The 24,814-nt window shown below is 45.6% G+C and overlaps 1 protein-coding gene across 1 annotated transcript in view; it reads left to right on the top strand.

Moving 5' to 3' along the window:
- Positions 1–24,814, top strand: part of LOC138528109 (protein sel-1 homolog 3-like) — a 397,280-nt gene that overhangs the window by 355,928 nt on the left and 16,538 nt on the right. Inside the window, exons 20-22 of the mRNA XM_069639562.1 lie at positions 2,492–2,601; positions 20,685–20,812; positions 22,412–22,514. Coding sequence (XP_069495663.1) covers positions 2,492–2,601; positions 20,685–20,812; positions 22,412–22,514 — 341 coding nt within the window. The remainder of the gene's footprint in view (positions 1–2,491; positions 2,602–20,684; positions 20,813–22,411; positions 22,515–24,814) is intronic.

Below are 24,814 nucleotides of genomic sequence, written 5' to 3'. Positions count from 1 at the left end.
GCCATCGCCTTTGGATCTAGATCCTGGGGGTGGACCAGTGCGGGAAGATCACCTGGGTGAGGGGTCTTCGGGGAGTGGGGATGAGATAGCCAATGGGAAGACGCAGTATTCACCCTTATTTTGTTTATCAAACTCATCCTATATTTTAGGATGCTCCAAGATCCTAACCACTGGCCCTTTTTACACAAACACTGGCCCGAGGAAGTGGATTACTGAGAATAACAACACTGACTTGCATACATCATGCTGGCCATGTCCCGCTGATCAGCACAGGCAAAGTCAGGCACTTAATCCTAATTGTATACACTGATACCAATTAGCTCTTCTCACACGAATAAAAGAAACCAAACACACACTCTGAGCAAGGCAGAACACGAGAACGAGCAGAACTTCCGGGATGAAGGCATGCCTACTGAAGCAGAGCAATAGACCAAGGGACGAGAGCAGCATCCCGAAAACCTCAAGGCTTCCCTATTGGAGGGTGTTGCCTCAGACAGGCAGTGAAAGACGCATGGAGAAGGCCAGATCCCACAAGTGAAGATTGTATTCTGTTCCAAGGATGCCGGCGACCCTCCCGGGTGAGCCTTCAGAGTTGGGGAGGCGAGGTAAAGCATGTGGTACTAACCTTGACTCAAAAATCAGAAAGCGACAAACCAGAAAGAGGCGATCACAGCAGGTGAGTTGGCAAGGGACCTGAGAGACTGGTGTGTGTTAAAGTCAATGAAGTAGCAACATCATTTCACAAGTGAAGGCTGCACACATGTGAATGAGCCGCGAAGAAAGGCAGACCTGTTCCAAACTTGATGAGAACTGCCCTTAGTAAGTCCCATTTCACTCTTTTTGGCATCGACTGACAAAAGTCTGGGGTTCCCCCCTCTACCTCGTACCTACTTGGCCAGGTTTAGTGATTTGCACATTGTGACAGATCCCTGCCGACTTCTAATGAACCCTACCTGCTGATCCAAGTGGACTAGCCATGGTATATGGGTATCTAATCTGGACACCAAAACCTGAGTAAATAGCTTTACATCCACATTGCGGAGCAAGATCAAACGGTATGAACTGCAACTCCATGGGTCTCTACTTTTCTTGGGTATGACTGAGATAAGAGCCCTCACTAACAATGTTGGCACCCTTCCGGTCTCCAGGATGTACTTAAACAATTTAACCAAATATGGGACCAGGACACCCGCGAATGACTTATAGCCCATCGGTGTACCTATTCTGAGGTGAGTTGTGACACTTGGTAAGTGAACCTTGCTTAGTATACTTTTCATTGGATACACTTATGCCACCTACTTGTACAGAGCGTTCATGGCTCAAGTTCATTTTGGAATTTGGAAAAATCAGTGTTCAAATGATAATGTGGTTGAACCAGCTTTCCTTCCCACGTTAGGCCTCACAGAGTAAGGCGATCCTTGTGGGCAGGATGGCACTCTCTTGCTCGGCTTTCAACACAATATATACAGTTCAAAAAGCCTTGATCGAAGCCCGCCTGGCCTTCCATGCTCGAGAATCTTACTCTTTCTTCCAAAATAATGTCTTATCCAAAATGTTCCCAAAAGACCCCCCTCTACTGGGCTCAGACATTTCACTGCACAGTTCTTTTAAATCTCCCTCTGTCGGGCTCAGACCTCCTACGATAAAGTTCAACACAAGTTGCAATGGAGGAGGGCTCCCTTCCCCAAGCTTATTTCACTTTGTGTCTCCCTCTGTCAGGCTCTGACCATTCACAATAACTTTCAACACCAGCTTCGGGTCGCCCTCTGCCGACTCTGACCCCTTTCGGATGTCGAAGACTTTTGAATGTGTGTAGCTTATTTGTCAGACCACTGCAGGTCCCCTTCAATTCCAAGCTCACTGTGTTACTTTACTCTTCCCTTCTCTAGGAATCAATCATCTTCCTTTTATTTTTACTGTTCATTCACTTTCTCTTTTTAAACAAAGTACGTTTCACAGAGACTTTCGAGTGGGTTACTTTATTTCACCGGACCACTCTGTTACTTAGTGTCACTGATTCCCCAGCTGTTCTTTACATCAAAGTTCATTCACAGGGCTGGCTTTCTTCGCATCTCATCCACAGCCGTGCAGCCTTCACTTGTGATATGATGTTGCTATTTCATTCACTTTAGCACACACCAGTCTTTCAGGTCGCTTACCAACTCAACTAAATGGATATCAAACCAGTCACTGTAGTACTCCTAGCTTAATTCTTATCCGAACACATTTAGTTCCAGATCTATGTTCAGTCCCTCTTCCATAGCTTTCAAGTTGATGATGAATGTGACACATTTTGAGTTCACAATGTCCTCCACTGTCCTATTCTGCATTAATGTCATGTGAAATTAGTGTAGTCCATCCATGTCAATGTCAGCATGGTTTTTAAGCTGGTGCTGTGGTGTTGGAGGTCGTTTTGTGCACTGGTGACCCTCTTAGAGATGAGTACATAGGGACTGCTGCTTGTTTCACCTTGTAATCTTTCATCCTATAGCTCAGATTAAAATGGGGGACCTGCTCTACACGGCGCACCCCAAGAGAAAACGAGATGTCACTACAGCCATCAAGATGTACAAGGAAGCCGCGTTGCAGCAGGATCCCCAGGTACGTAGCGACTTCTGGGGCCTCTACCCTTTTTTCCATGGTTACAGCAGTTTATTCTCTTATCACAAGTATAAAGGTTTGCATTGCATGTATAGTAGTGTTTAGTGGCAGATTGAATTTATTTCCTTTCCTATCTATATGTGTCGTGAACGCAGTCATCCATGGACAGCTCAGGCGTTCAGTATTTTCTTCTTGCAACTCTATTACATTTATCAGTTGGTTTTCCACCACCCGCATGACTTTCAAGAATGTTAAAAGAGAAACTGCCCCCAAAGTTTAGTTTTGGTTCATGTGAGGCACTTTATCACCACCTAGCCTAGAGTAACCCTACTAAATACTATGAGTGTAAACAAGGTAGTATTGCATTCTGGGATAATCACAAATCTGCTGGTGCTTTGGCCATATTGCTAACCTCTCCACGGCTTTTAGAGATTGGTCGCCCATGTAGTTAGCACCTACTAATGCCTTCGGCTGCTGTCATTGGATCCCGAATTGAGATTTCAGGGTGTGTCTGGCATAGTAATGGCCACTCCCAGAGTGGCATATTCTTTATAAAAGCAGGGTGATTACCAACACTAACGATGATGTCTGTCATCATCAAACCTCATTAAGGGCAGAGCCTATCTTTAGTTTGGGCCTTGTTTTTAAAAGGGTCACCCATAAATGACTGACATGTTAGGATCAGGTAGTACTCAGCCTATGATGGACCACACATGAATACTCTCTGGGATTGGCCTGGGAACTAAGGGTTTTCATGCTCTTCTCCAGGTCCCCAGGGTAAAGTTCGAAAAAAAACTGGGATTTGGCTTTGATTATCCAGGTCGACACAGTGCCGCTCTAGGGCCTTGAACCTTTGCTTGCCACCAAGAGACAGATGACTTGATGCTGTTCACCTGGCAAATTCTACAGAGCCTTGCAAATATTTAACACTTTCCATGCTGTGAGTAGAGCAGATAGAGTTAAATATGTGTTAATGCTTTTATGATCACAATTGATGGACAGCTGCATGATGTGTGCATACTTGATACACACATGTTTGTTGAGGAGCTGCACTACTTCATCACATCATTTATATAATCAAGCAGCATGCACTGTCAAGCAATAATAGTATATTGGTATCCAGTTAAAATGTGGAAAAAAAAATTCGAATGCCATTTCGTCTAAAAAAATGATGCCCAAAAAAAATGTTGAATGTGTATTTTTTATTTGTATGTTTTTGTTGGTTCAGCTAGTAAAAATAAAGTATAAATTAAAAAATAAAATAAAATAAAAAATAAAAATAAATTTTTTCGGCATTTCTTTTCTCGAAAAAATGGCATTTGAAAAATGTAATTCGACATATTCACTATAAACCTAATATATTATAGCGAATAAGACTTTTTGTACAATAAAACTGAAGAAAAATACAATTACACACAAAAGAAACATAAAAACATACTCAACCATCTTGGAGAATAGCTCAGGGGCAACACGTTTGTCTTGGAAGCAAGACAATGCAGAGCAACACAGGTTCGAATCCCGGTCCCACACTCAGAGCAACACAGGTTCAAATCCTGGTCCTGCAGAGACTAGTCTCCGGTGTTAAGCGTGGTATAAAAGATTAGTTAATTGAATTAATTAATTAAATCGAACCAAATTTTATCTAGTCACTAACCGAACAGCGATGAAAAAAAGTACTTAATCTGTACACATTTTATCTTTTATAAAACCTCATAATTTGGTTAGGCGATAGATGATAGATCAGATTAAAATCATTACCCTCCATAAAAGACTCCAATTTATCCATACAAGAGCCTGCCAACTTGCCCCGCCCACATGGTGGGAAAAAAGGCAAACACAACGGTGTTATGCCAGAAAAGTAGTGGGATTTGGCGGCTATGCTGTGTATCGGCTAACACCCCCATATGATTAGCCACTAGGATACGAAGTCCTTTTATCCCCTGCAATTTCAACACCAGGCATTTCAACGTGTATAGTGTTCATCACATTTTTTAGGGGGGTGGGAAAGGGCAGATAAGGGGTTGGGGGTAGGGAATAGGTAAAAATAGATGTGGGAGTGGGGGTTGAGGGGTAAACCCCCAAACAAAAACAAAAAAAAATTCAATTAACGTTTTCTTTAGAATATACACGTTCTAATGCCTGTCGTTGCAATTGCAGGCGATGAAAGAACATGGAGCCGTTTGTAGCCAATCACATGATGGTGTGGGGGGAGTTACTGTTACTGTCACTGCCAGAAAATCCCAGAGACTCCACGCTCTTCCCTGCAGACTCTGGAGTCACAGCGCTAAACACAGAGAGTAGGCAGGTGTGGTGCAGACCTCTTGATGCACTGTGGCTTTCATCGCTGGGCTGTAGCCTTAACGAATATCCCAACACACCCTCTCCTTTCATGATATGAGGCAGACTTACTGCGGCCTAAAAGGTTATACATACATGTCAAAACCTTATGTAGTGAGGGTACTGTAACACCATTAGCCCCCTGTGCAGGAACTCTGGTCTGTGCCTGAAGTACATTTTTTGTCAATATATTAGAATATATTATCTGAATACTTCACTAGTCCCTAGTGCTGCACCCATCTCTGCTAGGTTGCCAGGCCCGTGTGGCCCTCTGAGGGATAGTCCACACACCTGATTTCTCTTTCCCTGAGTCTCCACCTCATTGACCTAAGACACAGTCCACTCTGGACTCTGTCCATCCTGACTGTTTGCTGGGCTGTCCTGGGTTTATCTCTCAGTGGTCTTCCAGGTTTTACAATCACACGTATGGACGATAAAGCAGCCATAGTTCAGGGGTACACTGGACCACATTTGAAGCCCATCACACAACCCTTTCCTGACTAACTTCAGCACTTCCGTGCAAATACACACTCGCACACAATCCGCACACATCGATAGGCCCTCGTCTGCAGGAGCATTAAGCATTTGCCCTTTTCTGATCGGAGTTATGATCTAATCGTTCTTCACTAATTCCGCATGCAAACTACCGCTTTCCAACCCTTTATTTATTTATTTGTCATTTGTATAGCACACAAAGCCTGGAGGCATCTAGGCGCTTATTCCCCTCCTTACCTGCCCATATCTTTCATGTGCATTTGAACCTTTCTCCCCGTTACACTTTCGCCTCCTCTGCTGCTCTGTATTATCCTCCTGCAGAGCAAGGTCCAGGAAAGCACTGGTGGGGCACAATACACCACTCTCCAGGCACGCCTTTCTGCTGTTAGATCTCAAGGACCATGGGCTATCCTCCATTCCTCTTAATGTATTGCATTGGCACCCACCACAAGGCCCACACAATGTAACGGTATAAAGCATGTCATACTACTAAGGTGCCAGGGATTGCCCAGCTTCCAGTACGCTGGATCTCCTTTCACCCGCCTACGCCCATTCACCTACCACACAGTGCATCCTGAATTGCCCTCTGCATTGGCAGTCCAAATGTTCTTATGCTGGTGTGAAGCGTGGAGGCTTATGTCACCTTCTCGGGTGACATAAGCCTCCACGCTTCAAGGTGTCGCTTGAGCACTCCTTGAATCCATCCTACAGCCGTAAGCGGCAATATTTAATAGCTTATATTAAACAGCCCTCAAGTAACCTCTCCTTCATGCCCAGACACCTTGGAACTTGCTTCTCATTTCATGCTTGTTGAGGTTCCACGCCTCCAATCTTCCACAATCACTTCCCCTGGTCCCTTTACCTTTTATGAGTTTCCTTGCCCTATTTATCCTTATTTACTTATCTCTTTCCCTCTACCCCTTCCCATATGGCATTTTGTATTTTGTTTTTGGTGTGTTTTTTTTTTACAGTGCATACCTATCTAGGAAGCAACAAACCGTAGTACATGTAATTGAGGGCAAAATGTGATGTAAGGAACCCCCCTAGCTCGACCCAGCCCACCTCTTTGTGGACATCGATGGGGGCTCTGAGAGACCAGACTGACATACAGCGGCAGTGTAAACTCTACGCAACACATCACACTCATGTATGTCACTGCCCAGCCATGCCACACATTGCTACTTGACTGTCCTTATTACATACTTCAAGGACACCTTGTTAGGCAGAATCATATGCAGTACCCTTTGGGAACACCACACACAATTAAGGCTACAAGTGTCAGTACGAATTCACCTTTGGTACAAGCCTGTACTACACAGTAAAGTGGGAGTGATGGCTGAGCAGCCAGACTTATCTCAAGAGTAAGTGAGCAGTATCAAATAGCTACACAAAGGACAGCAGTTACTATGCTTCTAACAAACACTGACTCAAGGTTTCTGAGTAAAAGAATATATATTTATTTACATCATCAGTTATAAAACAGTTCACTAATATAAAGCAGCAGAAAATGAAATGACAATCTTAATACACTACACAACACCCAATCAATTCTGGACAAGTTAAGCTCAAAATGAAGTGTGAGCAAAATGGCACTCCAGCAATTTAAAAGGGAGGGAAAGGACAATGTTATCAAAAATCAACAACATGAACAAGTGATAAGCAGGGCAATCTAGAAAAGGCTTACTACAACTAGGAATCAAATCAATAGGCCTGGGCCAATGTTAATGGTTCAGAGTCTTTGCAGAGCATTACACAGTTCAGAGTATTTTGTGGTTAAGTCTTTGCCAAGAGTTCAAAACGAAGTTGGTCAGAGGAAAAGTTATTCAAAAGAGTAGAGAAGGACAAGACTTCGGAGAGGCGAAAGATTTAAAACCTTTTCACCGCGGTCGAACGGCACGAACGACTGGATTTGAACAGTACCTTAAATGAAGAAGAATGCTGTAGCCGAGGCAGTAGTTCCTGGCAGTTCCTGCAGGTTCACGGTTCCTGAAGCGACTGTCAGACTGACAAGAAGGAGGAAGACTGGAGGGCCCTGCGCTGCCCAGGGAAGAAGCCAGCATCAGGGCAAATAGTTGAATAAAATGTACGCTCCTTAAAAGCATAAAGGGACTCTCTCAAGCTTGCAATCCGGTTTTCTGTGGCACAGCAAATTCAGCCAGGCTGAAGAGGGAGGTCCAGGGGCTTTGTGAGCTGGCTGGTCCCACCAGGCTCAAGAAGAGAAGACTCCTTGTGGATCTTCACTGTCGTCTGAATTTCAGGCGATTCGGACCTGCAGCAGGGCTTCACCTGGATGCTCAGTAGTTGCAGCAGTCGTCTTCCTTCAGCTCCTCGTTGGTTCTCTCGTTCTAGTGGCGACTCTGCCTTCCATGTCCCAGAGACCTGCTTTTAAGCAGTTTTCCCCCATTCACAGAGCCTTGCTGTCAATCACACAGCAGGGTGGCTGTCCTGACAGGACAGCCACCTAGCCAATCAAACTAGAGTGCAACTTGGGTCTCCAAGGAGAACCTGTGCAGGGGGCCTCAAACCCCTCCCTCACGTCCTGTCCACCCAGACACTCAGGTGCCTAAGGAGGGCTTCTGGGCAGAAGCCCGCCAAAGGACGGCGAACAAAGGAACCATACCTGGTTTGGCGCGCAGAGTAAAACACGAGAAAGACCTTTACAAAAAGAAATGGCAAATAAATCCAACTGGAACCAAATAAAATTAAAAGGGGTCCAGCGGATTAAAGTTCGAGGCTACCACCATAGCCTCTAACAGTACTGAGGCTATAAAATAAAAATGGTAGATACCACTGCCACCAGCCAAATCCTACAGAAAGGGGAACGAAATAATGTTTCATGAGAAACAGACAAAAAGGGATAACTATTAACCCTTCCAGTACTCTATGGAAGATAGTTTGTACTGGGTCTGTAAATTTAAAAAGACTTCTAAAGTCAATGGCAACTTTACATGTTCTGGGAGACAGTAGTCAGTCCCAGAAAATGGAGTTTAAAGTGGGAAGTCCAAAAAGACAACCCTGTGTCACTGCACTAAAGGTGCTGTGTGACACACAGTAAAAAGATGATGCCTATGGAGTAGGTGAGACTCCATAGTTTATGAGCACAAAATGTACAAAACACAGCAAAAACACATGCAAGAGTGGGTAGAAAAGGCTCACACTCCTACCAGGTGAAAAGAAAAATCCTAGAAATCCAGCAAAGCTGCTGAGGGACTCAGTAGGTAAGGGAAATTAGCCATTCTGGAGAATTCTCCCTAAAACACCTCTCAACTGATTCACGAGCTGAGCGATCACACACATCCCAGCATAAACAACCTTTTCATTAAAGCATCTTATGACATCCTGCCTAGGTCTCAAAGAACTTTGCAAACATTCTTAGGAGAATATTTACAACAATACTCACATTTGACTGAGGAGCTGTGGTGGGAAGGAATCCTATCAGCGGAAAAAGTCGGCATTACAATTTCGGCCATGAAAATGCTGAATAAAATATTTGAGACTACTATCAATGATGGCTGATGTAGCCCACCAGGGATAAAATAAGCAAACTAACCTGTAGGATAGTGAAGGAAGGGAATTAAAGAATGTAACTGGTTTTATTATGTTTGACATACGCCCAGTATGTTTAAGGTTTATACTGTATTAACCAATAAAACATTCAAATAAAAAATAAAATAAAAATAAACAACCTTTTCTCCAACTTTCTGATCTCACTTTGCTTCCTCCATTACTGCGTTCTTCTCCTTCTCTCACCTCCCTTTTCCCCCCATTTCCATTTTCCTCTCCACAGCTCGAGGGTTGATACACATTGTTGCTGGGAGACTATTACAGCTGTAAGTGGGGCAGTATAAATGGCTATTAGTTATATTAAATTATGTGCAAACTCTCAAAATACATATACACCCCCACACTGCACATTCACCCACACCTTGCAGATGCATAATGCATGTTGCACTAACCCGCTCACACTGCATATATAGCCACCAAATGCATATACACCCCCACACTGCACATCCACCCACACCTTGCAGATGCTTAATGCATGTTGCACTAACCCGCTCACACTGCATATATAGCCACAGAATGCATATACACCCCCACACTGCACATTCACCCACACCTTGCAGATGCATAATGCATGTTGCACTAACCTGCTCACACTGCATATATAGCCACCGAATGCATATACACCTCCACACTGCACATCCACCCACACCTTGCAGATGCTTAATGCATGTTGCACTAACCCGCTCACACTGCATATATAGCCACAGAATGCATATACACCCCCACACTGCACATCCACCCACACCTTGCAGATGCTTAATGCATGTTGCACTAATCTGCTCACAGTGCATATATAGCCACAAAATGCATATACACCCCCACACTGCACATCCACCCACACCTTGCAGATGCATAATGCATGTTGCGCTAACCCGCTCACACTGCATATATAGCCACAAAATGCATATACACCCCCACACTGCACATCCACCCACACCTTGTAGATGCTTAATGCATGTTGCACTAATCTGCTCACAGTGCATATATAGCCACAACATGCATATACACCCCCACACTGCACATCCACCCACACCTTGCAGATGCATAATGCATGTTGCACTAACCCGCTCACACTGCATCTATAGCCACAAACTGCATATACACCCCCACACTGCACATCCACCCACACCTTGCAGATGCTTAATGCATGTTGCACTAACCCGCTCACACTGCATATACAGCCACAAAATGCATATACACCCCCACACTGCACATCCACCCACACCTTGCAGATGCTTAATGCACGTTGCACTAATCCACTCACACTGGATATATAGCCACAAAATGCATATACACCCCCACACTGCACATCCACCCACACCTTGCAGATGCTTAATGCATGTTGCACTAATCTGCTCACAGTGCATATATAGCCACAAAATGCATATACACCCCCACACTGCACATCCACCCACACTTTGCAGATGCATAATGCATGTTGCACTAACCCGCTCACACTGCATATGTAGCCACCGAATGCATATATACCCCCACACTGCACATCCACCCACACCTTGCAGATGCTTAATGCATGTTGCACTAACCTGCTCACACTGCATATATAGCCACCAAATGCATATACACCCCCACACTGCACATCCACCCACACCTTGCAGATGCTTAATGCATGTTGCACTAACCTGCTCACACTGCATATATAGCCACCGAATGCATATACACCTCCACACTGCACATCCACCCACACCTTGCAGATGCTTAATGCATGTTGCACTAATCTGCTCACACTGCATATATAGCCACCAAATGCATATACACCCCCACACTGCACATCCACCCACACCTTGCAGATGCTTAATGCATGTTGCACTAACCCGCTCACACTGCATATATAGCCACAAAATGCATATACACCCCCACACTGCACATCCACCCACACCTTGCAGATGCTTAATGCATGTTGCACTAATCTGCTCACAGTGCATATATAGCCACAAAATGCATATACATCCCCACACTGCACATCCACCCACACCTTGCAGATGCATAATGCATGTTGCACTAACCCTCTCACACTGCATATATATCCACAGAATGCACGGACATTGTGCGAGTGTGAACATTGTCTATACACACACAAACTGTGCATACAGCCATGCAAATGCTTCAAACCATTAAACATTGTCATTACAAAAGCCTTAAGTATTGACTTTGCCAATGTGTGTGTTAAACTAGTTAATGTGCCTCCTTTATATACGTACTGTATGATTATTCTCCTGGAAGGCAGGTAAATGGATGTAGAAAGACTTATGCCAGATTTTCGAGCCACCCGGATTTTGATAGCGGGGACCAGTTGCATTTGCACCTTAATGTAAACGTGTCCCTCCACCAAAATGTCATCATTTGCATGGCGAAGTGCAAAGGTGCAGAGCAAAAGGTGGCATACAAGCATGTTCGGTGCCCTTTTATCCTGCGTTTTTGCACTACCTCATGCAAATTAAGTAAACACTGCCTGCCATGTATGCAAGGCAGGTGGCGTTTAAAATGGATCCCTCAGTAGTCCGCCTTCATTTGGCAGGTTCAAAAGGACGGCTGACTTCATAGGGAACCCCAGCATTTGCGTTGGCATCAAAATGCATGCCGGCGCAATTGCCGGAGGATTTGTACGGTACCCCCCCTCCACTATACAAATCGACTAAAATAGTGTGTACTGGAAACACAATGCTAAGGCATTTCCGCTCCGTAGAGCTTAAACAGAGCCCCCTTGTGTTTAGCATTTCTTCAGGCGGGTCAGATCACCAGGGAATAGCGATAGTTACATCATGGTAATACTTGGACTTTGATAGATAGAAATCTGCTTTCCATCTTTTCTCAGGGACAGACAAGAGGAAAAGACATTCTCAGCCAATGTAATTGCTTCTTTCCTGGAAAGGCAGTATAGATCTCCCAAGAAATGCAGAGCAGGATGTAAATGTTTCCAAGTCAGCCATATTCTCATCCAGGACATGATCTCCAGATCGGCTTCTTTTTCCCGATCTCCCAACTCACCCTTGTCACAGTGGTCAAAGTGGGCGGAAGCGGTTGGGAGTGGTGCGCCTCTACTTTTTTTATTACGTTTTACTGTTCTGATACTTTCATTTTAAAAAGAAACCGTTGAAACGTGCACTTCAGTGCACCTGCACTGAACGTTCCCTTAAACAGCAGGTGCATTTGTTTAGGGGATTCAGCTGCTCGAAACGGTTCTTTGCATCAGCATGTTATTTACTGCATAGTTATGAGTTTGTTACTAAAACTCAAACTCATACAGCTAACGGACTTCAGGACGTGTGCTGAGTGTTCAGCTAAGATGTCCATAACCGATCCTCATCGAGCATGTCTCTGGTGCCTGGGGGTGGGCCACATCGTCGAACATTGTGGCTCGTGCCAGTCTATGACTGGAGGAGCATTAAAGGAGAGGAACGGGAAACTTTCTTTGGGTAAACCATCCCTGAGTTTGTCTTCAGTGACCCCCACTAAAGTGTCGTCCGAAGATAAGATTCGAAGTGGGAGATCTCTGCACCGGGCCAAGAGGCACAGTAAAAGTTCAAAGCGTTTATGATCTCAGCGGTCGTCTTTGTCATCTTCGAGGAGATCAAAGAAAAGGAGTCATCGCTCCAGATCGTCATCTATGGATGCCTCGCCCGAAGGGAAACGGGTGAGATTTCCTAAAAAGGGGGCTAGTCAAGTGGAACTGGAAAAGTTCAGATGGCAGATGTTAAAGGTGTTTAAGAAGGTGGCTAAACCATGATGACTATGATAAGGGAAGAGAGAGGGAGGACAAGACAAACGATCTTACTAGGCCTTGTGTCATTCAGATTGTGCAAGTGCAGCAACGCAAAGAGCAGGGGGAAGGAAGAAGGGGGAAAGTGCAAGGGAGAGGGAAGGAGGGGAGTTCAATCAGGACAGCAATGCTCTGAGTGAGTGCAGCCAGGACAGCATGGCTCTGAGTAAGTGCAAAGAGGCTGGGGACTGTAGGGTTACAGTTACAGCCCCTAAGTGCACGGTAGGCCCAGAGGCATTGCAGGGGAGAATGTTCATGGAGGAGCACGGTACCCAGTCAGAATCTGAGGGTAGCCAAGCAACCAGTCGGCTCAGCAGACCGGGAGGGCCTCAGGGGAGAGTGAGAGAGATATCAGAGGAGAAAAGGAAGTTGTTGAGCTGCTTCCAGAACTAAAGGTGGCCTGGCTCAAGTTTGGGAGGGGCAGGGAAGCCATTCCAGAGGGAGGAGAGTTATTAAAGCATAGTCAATAGTCAGTGGAACAAGTGAAAGGCTGGATAATGAAGACCACATAAGGCAAACCACCATGAAAGGAATTATATCTTGTGGCTACTTGGAACTGTCAGAGAAATCAACAAGTCCTATTGCAGCCATTGCTCATATACAGTGACCCAGCATCTCTACGGGAAACGACAGCTATGATTGTGTGTATGTAAAAGCATCTACTCACTGGTGCCCTTGAACAAATACACATTTCATAAGACCACAGACTGAAAATGTCACATTAAGCAGGGGAAATCTGCCAGGGAATATGTGACAGAGCACCACGAAAGAATCTAAAAAGCTTGAAGCTGGGGAAAGGAGCTTGCAAGCCAGGCTTCAGACTGGAAAACATGGAACGTGCACAACAGGCTTTAGACAGGAAAGCAAGGATCCTGCAAGCCAAGCTTCAGTCTAAAAAACAAGGAGCCTGCAAGACAATCTTCAGACTGGAAAAAAGAGCTTGCAAGCCAGGCTCCAGATTGGAAAACAAGGAACGTGCACGACAGGCTATAGACAGGAAAACAAGGAGCTTGCCAACCAGGCTTTAGACTGGGAAATAGAGGTCTTGCAAGCCAGACTTCAGACTGGAAACAAGGAGCTTGCAAGCCAGGCTTCAGACTGGAAAACCAGGATTTTTCAACTCAGGCTTTAGACTGGAAAACAAAGAGCTTGCCAGCCAGGCTGCAAAAAAAGGGTTGTGCAAGCCAGGCCTCAAACTGGAAAACCAGGAGCTTGCCAGGCTTTAGACAGGAAAGCAAGGAGCTAGCAAGGCAGTATTCAGATTAGAAAATGAGAGGTTTGCAAGTCAGTTTATAGACTTGAAAACAAGGGTCTTGCATGCCAGGCTTTTGACTGGAAAACCAGAAACTTGCAAGCCAGGCTTCTGAATGGAAAATAAGGCGCTTGCAAGTCATGCTTCAGACTGGAAAACAATGAACTTGCCAGTCAGTCTTCAGACTTTAAAACAAGGAGCTTGCCAACCAGGCTTTAGACTGGGAAACAGAGGTCTTGCAAGCCAGACTTCACAATGGAAAACCAGTAGCTTGCAAGCCAGGATTCAGACTGGAAAACCAGGAGCCTGCAAGCCAGACTTCATGCTGGAAAACAGTGAGTTTGCAAGCCAGTCTTTAGACTGGAAAACAAGGAGCTTGCAAGTCAGGCTTCAGGCTGGAAAGCAAGGAGCTTGTCAACCAGGCTTTAGGCTGGAAACAAGGAGCTTGTCAGCCAGGCTTCAGACTGGAAAACAAGGCGCTTCCAAGTCAGACTTCGGACTGAAATACAAGGAGCTTGCAAGCCAGGTTTAGACTGGAAAGCAAGGAGCTTGCAAGTCAGGCTTTAGACTGGAAAACCAGGGGCCTGCAAGCCAGGCTTCATGCTGGAAAACAGTGAGTTTGCAAGCCAGTGTTTAGACTGGAAAATAAGGAGCTTGCAAGTCAGGCTTCAGGCTGGAAACAAGGATCGTGTCAACCAGGCTTTAGGCTGGAAACAAGGAGCTTGTCAGCCAGGCTTCAGACTGGAAAACAAGGAGCTTCCAAGTTAGGCTTAGGACTGGAATACAAGCAGCTTGCAAGCCAGGCTTTAGACTGGAAAACAAGGAGCCTGCAAGCCAGGTTTTAGACTGGAAAACAACAAGTTTTCAAATCAGGCCTCAGGCTGGTAAGGAGTGCAGCTGGCTGTTTTAATCAGGAAACTAAGTTTAACAAACAAACCAAATGTTTCAAGATCTGGTTCAGAGCAACAAAGGAACATCAGTTGATGGACACTGATCTGAGAAATCAGAGGGTTTTTAAAGGCATGCTAATCACAGGTGGAGGCAACTCGCATTTGACCCAGTTGGGAGCACTTAAGACTCCACCTCCTTGTCATGGTCTTTGCACGGTTTGAGGGAAGGCAAAGCTGCACCGGATTATGAGCTGGAGTTTGGTTCTGTATTTTATCAGGGAAGCGTGCAGATCAGTACTAGGACTCCTGCTAGAGCATTAAAGAATGAAACAAGAATCAATCAAAGCCCTTGCACATACAGATGTTTCTATCTTTCAGGGTTTCACAAAGTTAAGGACCTCAATACACCAGATCCATTCTGCAAGATCAGGAACATGATTCCAGAATGGGGATGGTTCCACACTATATACTGGAGATGTGTGGATAGGTGTCCAGACACCTGAGCAGTTTAGGGGCATAACCAGCCGATGACTGGATCCCACAGGAATTTCAGGATCACCCGTTGTCAAGATGACCAGAAACTGACATTGACAATGTGCACATTTGTGAACCCCTTTCCCTCTCTGAGTGAGCCAGCTGTACCCTTCATTACTGGTTTGTTTTATGACTGACAAACATACCTCCACCGAGATTTCCAATTCGCTTTCCAAAGAACATAGATGGTCAGTTGGATCCGGAAATGTGTAGAGATGTATTACAGTCCCTTGAATAGCTATCTGCAGATGTGGGCTGGACCAATGTGACCTCAACAACACTAGAAGCTTTCTGAGCTATTTTTCAGAGTGATGTTTGACTATATATCACTCTGTTTTGTCTTCCACAACTGCCTTCTCATCACACATAGGACCACTACTCTGCCTCTTAAATCTCCCTGAATTCTGGCAGATGCACCCATGCGGTGTACTTCCTATCCTTTCACCAACAGGTGTCGCCCTATCCTTGGGTCTGCGCATTCATATTCCGGTCACCACTGTGTGTGTGTCATGTTGCTAGTTCAACTGATAGCAAAAGTGTTGGTGGATCAGAGTTTAAATCACACATCTGGGATGCATTCAGCTCCAAGAGCTGTGTGTTCAACCCTCAGCACTTGTGATCTTCTGTTTTTCTACATATTGTTGTAATTATTATCACACAATGTATAACACAAAATACATCATACTGAATGTTTTGCAGGCTACAGTTTTTTTACTAGACCCATTGTGAAATAATATTTTCTCCCATCACCCTCTCCTCGACTGCATTGTATGGTGGCTGATGTGAGGTTATCTGCTGCTTCTCTGTTCTCTCGCCCACACAGCAGAGAATATCAACACAGCCATAAACAATACCATCGCAGTCTGAGGGCTTATATATTCATGGCTACTTGCCGCCTCACTTGCATTTCCAGTGGGGTTGTGATACGTGGTGAATTAACTCCATGCCCCCACCAAGCTTTGAGAACAGCCATCAAGGCCATTTTGCAGTAATGGTTGCATCCAAAATAGAAAGTAGGTTCGGAAACATTCTTTGAGAAGGTTGGACCATCCTTGTCACTGATCTTGTTCTGCCCTGATAAGGACACGCCTTCATGCCAATGGGGACATGTCCATGTACCAATAATAATAATAATAATAATAATAAAATAATCATAATAATAATAATAATTTAATAATTTGTTTTTATATAGTGCCTTTTTTAGCCACAATAAACATCATGAAACACATCCTTAACATGCTCCTCCCGACGCAGATCTAATGCAATGTTGGATCAATTTTTTTTCTTCTTTTAGAACTTTGTTCGTCCTTCAGGACACGCAGGACAGTGCGAGATGTTCTACTAGCACTTCGAAATTTTGTTAAAAAATCTATAATGATTATATACAAAAAAAAAATAGTGCCTTTTTTATATATGTCTCCATCAAATACATTCTGGGAGATATATTCCTGTTTCACTTTGTTTGAACATATTGGACTGAAGTCATTGCAAAGCTCTGGACTGCAACACCTGGGAGCTATTTAAAAGATGGAGGTGGAGATTGAGTCATGGCTTTGGTAACCGAGAGGAGCTGGATAAAGTGCATTCATGCAGTCTTTCCACCTGGCCTCTTTTATTTGCAAGTTCCTCCCACTTTTGTGCTGCATTCAATCTTTTGTTTTGATTGTTGACGCAGTATTTTTGTTCTTGTTTCTTTTATCCATTTACTCTTTCGTTTTGAGGATAGAAATTGATTCCTTCTGTAAAGTAGTGCTTCATACAACTATTGCACATTTTGTGGTAATACAGAGAACCGCCATTATATACCCTTCTCTGTATTGCACCCAAAGTGGATTAGAAGGTGGACATCAGAGATCCCCACTTTTTTACCCCCTGTGGGGTTCTGCCTTCAATACTTGTACTTGTTGCTAAAGGGATGTGCTGGGATATCCATTCACCGGATGTAAATATCTTTTCAAACTTTACCTCACCGGCATTGCCTGTGGCGGTAATGACGACAATGAATGGGGATTCATGAATGGGGATTCATGAATGGGGATTTTCACCATCACTCTGGCACCTGTAATCTGGCAGCAATGCCGCCGGACCAGGTGGCAGAAACGGTATCTACATTTGCTGGTATCCCAGTGGCTCTACCGCCAGGATACCGGCAAACTCAGAATGAGGCCCGTCCAGTGGGGGCTTTACATACAGATTATTGTACTCTACATTGGCAAAACCATTTCTACTTGATTTGCCTGTTTGTTTTAAGTGCAAATTTAAAAAGACAATGGTCCTGATTTACAAAAGTCTTTTTCAATGGGATAATCCCATTGAAAAAGGCTTTGTAAATCAGATGCAATGGGCCTCATTCCAAGTCTTGTGGTCGGACTACAAGAATGCCCCTGCAGGCATGGTTTTCGCTGAAGCACCGGCAGCGTTAGCAACGGTGCCGGTGCTTCTGTGACCCCATTCCCGGGCACATACAGTTCCTGCCGACTGACATCCCAGGCAGCCCTGGCTTGTCACAACATTGTTCTATCGATGTAAATCTACCCCAAAGCCTTTACTTTGTTTTAAAGCATTTACAATGTCAGTCTTCAATTGGCAATCTTTTTTCTGATGCAGTAGTAGTTTTTCCTTTATGGCACAACCACTGATTAAGAAGCTCAGGCAGAGACTCCAAGGAGCGTGATCGCCTCTTATCAGTTTTTAAAAAGCCACTATAGCAAATGGGAGTATTAGACCTGGCACAAGTAGGGACCATCTTTGCATCCTGCAACAATGTGGCAAACCTCAGGCTTACCCTCAACCATGGAAGTGGCAAACCTCAGGCTCATCCTCTGACAAACTGGCCTGCCATCTGCTCCAAAGGCAATCCAGACTCGTCATCCGTGCAAAGAAAAGGGCCCCCATTCAGTCACGAGTCTCTTGCGCATCCAATAACACGGCTGAATGTTTCAAAATACGCAGGGATCTAGCCAACCCATCCGCAGTCTCCTCCTCCCCTACTCCTTCCAAGCCCCCTGCAATGCTCTGGCCTCACACTTTGCTACCAAAACCCAGGGCATTCTGACCACCCTTTCTACACTCCCTCACAACCCATCCCACTCCCCCACCACACACCCCCTCCTCCTTCCACATTTTCCTCCTTCTCTCCTGTCACACCTGAAGAAGTTACCAGAGTTGTCCGCTCCATGAAGGTCTCTTCTAAACAGGTCTCCACTTGCTCATCCAGGACCATTGAAGGATTACATTGGCTCCCTTTACCCCTGCTCTCGCTGATTTCTACAATCACTCCTTTATCAAGGGGATTGTTCCCCTCCCCCCTTAAGCACTCCCTTGAGCGCCCACTTCTGAAAAAACCATCCTCTGACCCCATCTGCCCTGCCAGTTATCGCCCAATCTCCATCACCCCCTTCCTGGGGAAGCTACTTGAGAGGCTGGCTTTGGCCCAAATTAACTCTCGTACTGAACTTGTTGGAGGCCTCCACGACCATCAATATGGATTCCGAGCATCCAGAGGCATTGAAACTGCTCTTCTGAACACCCGTGAAGAACTGCTTGCATCTCTGGACTCCAACTCCCCACCTGGCCTCATCCTTCTCGATCTCTCCTCTCCATTTGACACCTTTAACCATTCCGTCCTCATACAAAATCTGCATGATACACTTGGTATCTCGGAAACGGGTACTGGATTGGCTGTACTCTTTACTCACTAACCTCTCTTCCCAAGTCATCCTGGCTCCCTTCTCCTCTCCTTCTACCATATTTATCTGAGGTGTCCGTCAGGGCTCTGTACTCTCCCCCTGGCTCTTTAAATCTACCTTGCTCTCCGCGCACGCCTCATCTCCTCTTTCGCCTCCAACTTCCAGTGTTATGCACACGACACACAGCTCTTCTTCAGACTCCCTGCTGACCCTCTTGTACCCTCCATCATCCCTGACTACCTATCTGTCATCCAGTCCGGGTGCGCCTCAAATGATCTCTGCCTCAACGCCTGTAAACCTGAGTTCCTTCCCATTGGGACCCCTGCTCCCTACTTCTCACCTCCACTCTGGCCTTCCTCCTTAGTCTCTCCCCCTGCGCCTTCAACTGAAGCCAGAAACCTTGGAGTCATCTTCGACTCCTCTCTTTCCTTCCTTTTCTCACTTTCCCTCAAAGGCTCAATGTAACTCAAGCCCTTGTTCTCTCTAGACTAGACTTGACTTGACTACTGTAACAGCCTCCTCCTGAACCTTCCTTCTTCCACTCTGCAACCCCTCCATCTTATCCAGAATAGGGCAGCAAGACTTATCCTTGGCCTTAAACCCAGGGACCGCATCTCTCCTGCACTAATAATTATTCACTGGCTCCCGGTTGCTTCACGGCTACATTCAAATCCCTCTGCATCAATCACACGGCTGTCTGTGCCCGGGGACCACACTATATTCAACTCTGTCTCTCTAAATACTCTCCCACTAGTCCACTTTGTTCCTCTTGCACCAACTCTTTGTGTGTAAAGTGCTTTGCTAAACAGAGGGCAGGAGGTTGCTCTCTTTCTTCTGCGGGCTCCATCCTTTGGAATAGCCTCCCCCTCCCCGTGTGCCTTGAGCAGGATCTTCTCAAATTCCAGAAGCTCCTTAAGGTTTTCCTCTTTTCCTCCTTCTTCTCTCCTCTGCTAATCCCAAAAGTTGCTGAATCGGTGTCCTTGGCCCTTATGCATCTTCGGGGCCTTGACCTCCCACACCAATTCGTTCACAGCTCCTGTCTTTCCACAGCACTTTGCATCTGCAGACCCTCCGCTCTGGAGACTCGCACTTACACCTCTCGCGGCCCAGTCCATGTAGCACTCAACTTTCTAGCACTTCGTCCATGGCTCACCCACGGCCTTGGACTCCCCAGCACTTACCCCGTCTTCCCTCTTCCTTTCTGCACTTGCACATTCTGAATACTGACAAGGCATAGTAGGTTTGTCCACCTCCCTCTTCCCTCTCTGCTCTTAAATATTGTATTGTAATGTTGTAATGTACTTCCCACTCTCCCTCCCTGCCCTGTGGGCACTTTGAAACAGTATATTCTTATTGTATAAGCGACCAACTAGCAAACAATAAATAAATTAATAAATAAATTAATAAATAAATGCCTTCTCTTTCCTTGACATTCAAAAGTACTATCTGGAACCGGGTTGCATCGATGACGCTTGGCCTGCCTACATTATACAGCCATGTTTGACCATGCCTCCATCCTGTTAACTCCTTTCTGTGCCCCACAGGGACTCTACAGTTTGGGTATCCTTGTGGAAGAAGGTGTCTCGCTCCCTCACGCCACGCTTCATCAGCTGGGCTTCAACGCCTCTGCCCGAGCCAGTCGGTTCACCATTCTCTTGGAGCTCTACAGAAGGTAAGGGGGTCCCCAGTGACCAGCAATGGGCTTTTGATCTGAGGCCAGATACATGTTCTTTAATCAGGGCTGTGTCACAATCATGATTAACATGTTCCTAAATAACAAGCCAGGTTATGCATCAGACACTTCCTGCTAGAGATCAAAATTGTAGTAGCAGACACATCAGCCCTCTTGTTATGGCAGTAGATTCTGGCTAGTTATTTTGCTTTTATCAAATTTAAGAGTCAATGTGTAAATTCACCAGCTTAATATCCAATGGCGGATATTCCAGTGAATGGTCACTAGTGTAAATGTGCTACTTGGTAAATCAGACTGAACTTATGCCTGGTTTTTCATCAGGTGTATCTTCTTCCTCGAATTACTTGTCAGTTTAGTGAATCACGTTTTCGCGCCTAGTGTGCAGGCGCGTTATAAATGACTTATCATACATTATCATATCAACCATATGTTTCACCACTAGCATGTCAATGTTCAACGGGCATTAATTACAATGGAAAACTGGTTTCTTAGTGAAGCGGCCCATGTTTGCCTGATTTAAGACTGCAACATCATAGGTGCATGTCCATGTAGCATTATCTTTGTATTATAGATATGTCCATTTTCCTGGGTCTAATTGGTTCCAAGACAGAAATCAAAAACACTGGGGGCCGAACTGAAAAACACACTCTAGTCTCTTGGCCCCAAGAAGGGGACCTCGCGACTGCCCTAGTAAAGAAAAGTATAAATAACTTGACCTTGGTTTGACCAAGCCTCATCCTTCTCACTGCAGATCACAGCTATCACCGAGCGTTTATCCTAATGCAAAGGTCCTCCCGCTTCTCCAGACAAAAACACAGTATCAATGTCAAGAGCCCCCTCTAGCTACCCCGGGGGGGCTCCTGCGATGCAATATTGGCAGGACCACGGAAGAAAGGGATCCAGACTCTCCAGGGGTGGCATAATGATTCCATCATGCTGTGCCATGCCTCATCTTACAGAAATGGGCCCATGTCAGACTGGTCCTGAAGGGGCTTCTCTGGGGATCAATGGAACACATACATTCACATTATTGTGCATGATGTACAAACAGATCTTACAGAGCAAACCTTTCATCACTGGTCCCCCACTAAGCCCACACAGTGCCATTGTAGCTTAGTCATACATGCTAGTTCCAAGCACATGAACACAGGCAAACGCATGAGTGCTGACCCAAGACACTTGAATGGCCTGAATTCACGCCAGAGAGGGTTACCCAGGCTTCTGTCCATCAGGAGACCATCAAAGACGCATTTGTTAAAGTAGGTGTTTGCCACTCTCCCTGCCCCCACCTTCAAGAAGTGACCATGCTCGAACAATTTCGGTCAATGACCCTCACAACTGTGTTGGCCGGGGCCAGTCCTATCAGCATCTCCGAAGCATATACCACTCCTTACCCTAATAGTGACGTTCACCTATTGAGCATTGTCTCTCAAATGCCTCTTGGTGGCCAGAAGGCAACATGTCGCCGGGTGCCTAATCAAGCACTCTCCAGTGCTCACCCGTGTAAATGTGTTGTCTGTTCATGTAAGTTTCTCTCATCCTTTGTATGACTCGCTCATGTGTCTGATTGCCCTTCAGGTGCAGAGATCATGAAAAGGATGTTGCATATGTGCCCTGCAGCCTGGCTCTGCTCAACGTTCATCTCCAGCACATCTGGATGTTCCACAGCTCGGCAGTGAAGGTACTGCTCCTAGGCATGAGAAAAAGGGCAGGGGGCAATGTTTTTGATTCTCTTCATTTGTGGACTTTCATGGCACAACGTCTTTTCATTGACAGTCGTTATTTCAATTATTTTTTTACGGAAATGTTTTAATGAAAAAACTCATTGAAATATTTAGGGGGGTTGGGAAAATGTATTTAAGGGGTGGGGGTGTCAGGAACAGTTAAAAATAATAGGGGATGGGGGGAGGAGGTTGAGGGGGATCCTCCACCAAAATATAAATAAATCAATTTTGATGAGTTTTTTCGTTAAAAAATATTAATTAAAAAACCCATCAAAATAACAACTGTCGATGAAATGACATAGAACTCACTTTCATAAAGAGTCAATTCTGTGATCACACTACCCCAAAGTTAGACCACATAGTGGTGATTTCCTTATGTTAGCCTGTGTATACATTTATTTTCAATTTTTAAAAAACAAAATGATCGCGGAGTAGGGCGCAGAGTACACACAGTCTGCAGTCCCTGCTCTCCCTGCAGTCTTGCCTCCATTGCTGTTGAAGGAGGCAGATCTACATAACCTCACATTTGTCTGCGGAGCGGAACACGGAGAAGGGCGCAGAGTACAAGCAGTCTGCAGTCCCTGCTCTCCCTGCAGTCTCTCCTCCATTGCTGTTGAAGAAGGTGGATCTACATAACCTCACTTTTTGTGCGCGGAGCGGAACGCGGAATAGGGCGCAGAGTACAAGCAGTCTGCAGTCCGCAGGGCCGCAAGGGGCCCAAGGGGTATGGATACTATGGAACCCGATGTCTCCCCCCTCTCCTCCCCACCCCTGATTCCAGACTTAGAATCCAAGAGAACTCTTCGCAGTAATATGCTACAAGTCACAAGTTTAGATAAACAAAGACGTTTCCTTCCTGGCACTATCACCAAAGAAGTCGAAGCAGAAGGGCGAAATTGCAAAAATCAATGTACCTACATGCCTGATGGGCGGCCCGTCACTGTGGCGAGGCGGAGCTGCCCTCCAGACCCGCTCATTGCAGCCACGACAAGCTCCTCGCCGGCGCACCCTCAGCTGCGGACGCCGGTGCCGCTGGGCGTGGGCGTGCCCGCAATCAAAGCGGCGGCTTGCTCGGCGGACTCACCCGGTATGGGAAACAATTCCGCCAACAGAGGAGCCTGGGACCTGGCAGGCTTTCAGCGGATACAGGTCGGCGCAAAGCCGATCCCCGAACAGGAAGCTGCCCGCTCGCCTGAGCTGCAATCTCCCTCCGAGGACCCGGCTGTCTCCGGTTCACCACAACGCATGTCTTCCCGTGGCTCAAGACCATCAATGGCTCCGCGGGATGCGTACTGGAGCATGGGCGGGAGTCCCGTCTCGGCGAGAGGGATTTCCTCAGAGGCTGTCGGAGGATGACCTAGCAGGGCCCTTTCTCCTGCCTCCCCTGACATTAGAAATTCAAACCAAATTTCAGCAAAGAAAAAGGCTACGTCACTTCAGCCATCAACTCCAAATGCTCTTTTCAATCTATTAAAAAAAAAACAATGCAAACGAAAATTCAATGCTGAAATGGAATTGTCAGGGGCAGAAAAATCTTTTTCGTATCCAAGGACAAGCAATTTGGCTGAAAATGACATAGGATCTTCAGGGAAATCTCTCACTCAACCACATATAGTCCCCGCAGAGACCCCACAAACAAGTATCCCGCTGTGTAAAGGAGCTTTACTGAAATCTCAGATCCAACCACCTGTACCTCCCGCAGAGCACACATTAACAAAAAGTCTGTCTTGTCTCCTCCATCCCCCTACGTCATGCAATCTGGATATCCCAGATATTTCGGCGCAGATCTCATCGGCCAAACGTCATGATGAGGAACGACCAATCACTCAAATGAGTTCTCAACCATGGGCCAACATCCACCTGGACAATTATCGCTTGGGCACGTTGTCATTACCAGCGTACTCACACTTTGGCTCCTTCAACCGTAGCCGCAATGACCTGCAAATGTCACCAAAAATTCGAAACCCTCTGCATTGCCACTCTTTTCAAACTGAAAACACACCTGAGATTCAACCCCAATTGAGGGATCAAAGAGACCCAATGCCAAATAAAAGGATATCATCAGAGACTTCAATAGACTCAAGCAAAGGGTCGCCCAAGAATAAGCCTGACCTGACTACTGTAATGTCGGCCCTTACCATCGCCCTTTCACCCTTTTGCAAACTCTATGAATCATTAAACGACACCGCCAAAGACAATACCTCAATATTGGCAACAATTCAGTCAAAATTGATCTTTCTGGAAGGGTATATAACTG

Source organism: Ambystoma mexicanum, chromosome 7q (assembly GCF_040938575.1).
Source record: "Ambystoma mexicanum isolate Mex_15411 chromosome 7q, UKY_AmexF1_1, whole genome shotgun sequence".
NCBI classification, from domain to species: domain Eukaryota; kingdom Metazoa; phylum Chordata; class Amphibia; order Caudata; family Ambystomatidae; genus Ambystoma; species Ambystoma mexicanum.
This window is presented reverse-complemented; position numbering and strand designations above follow the sequence as displayed.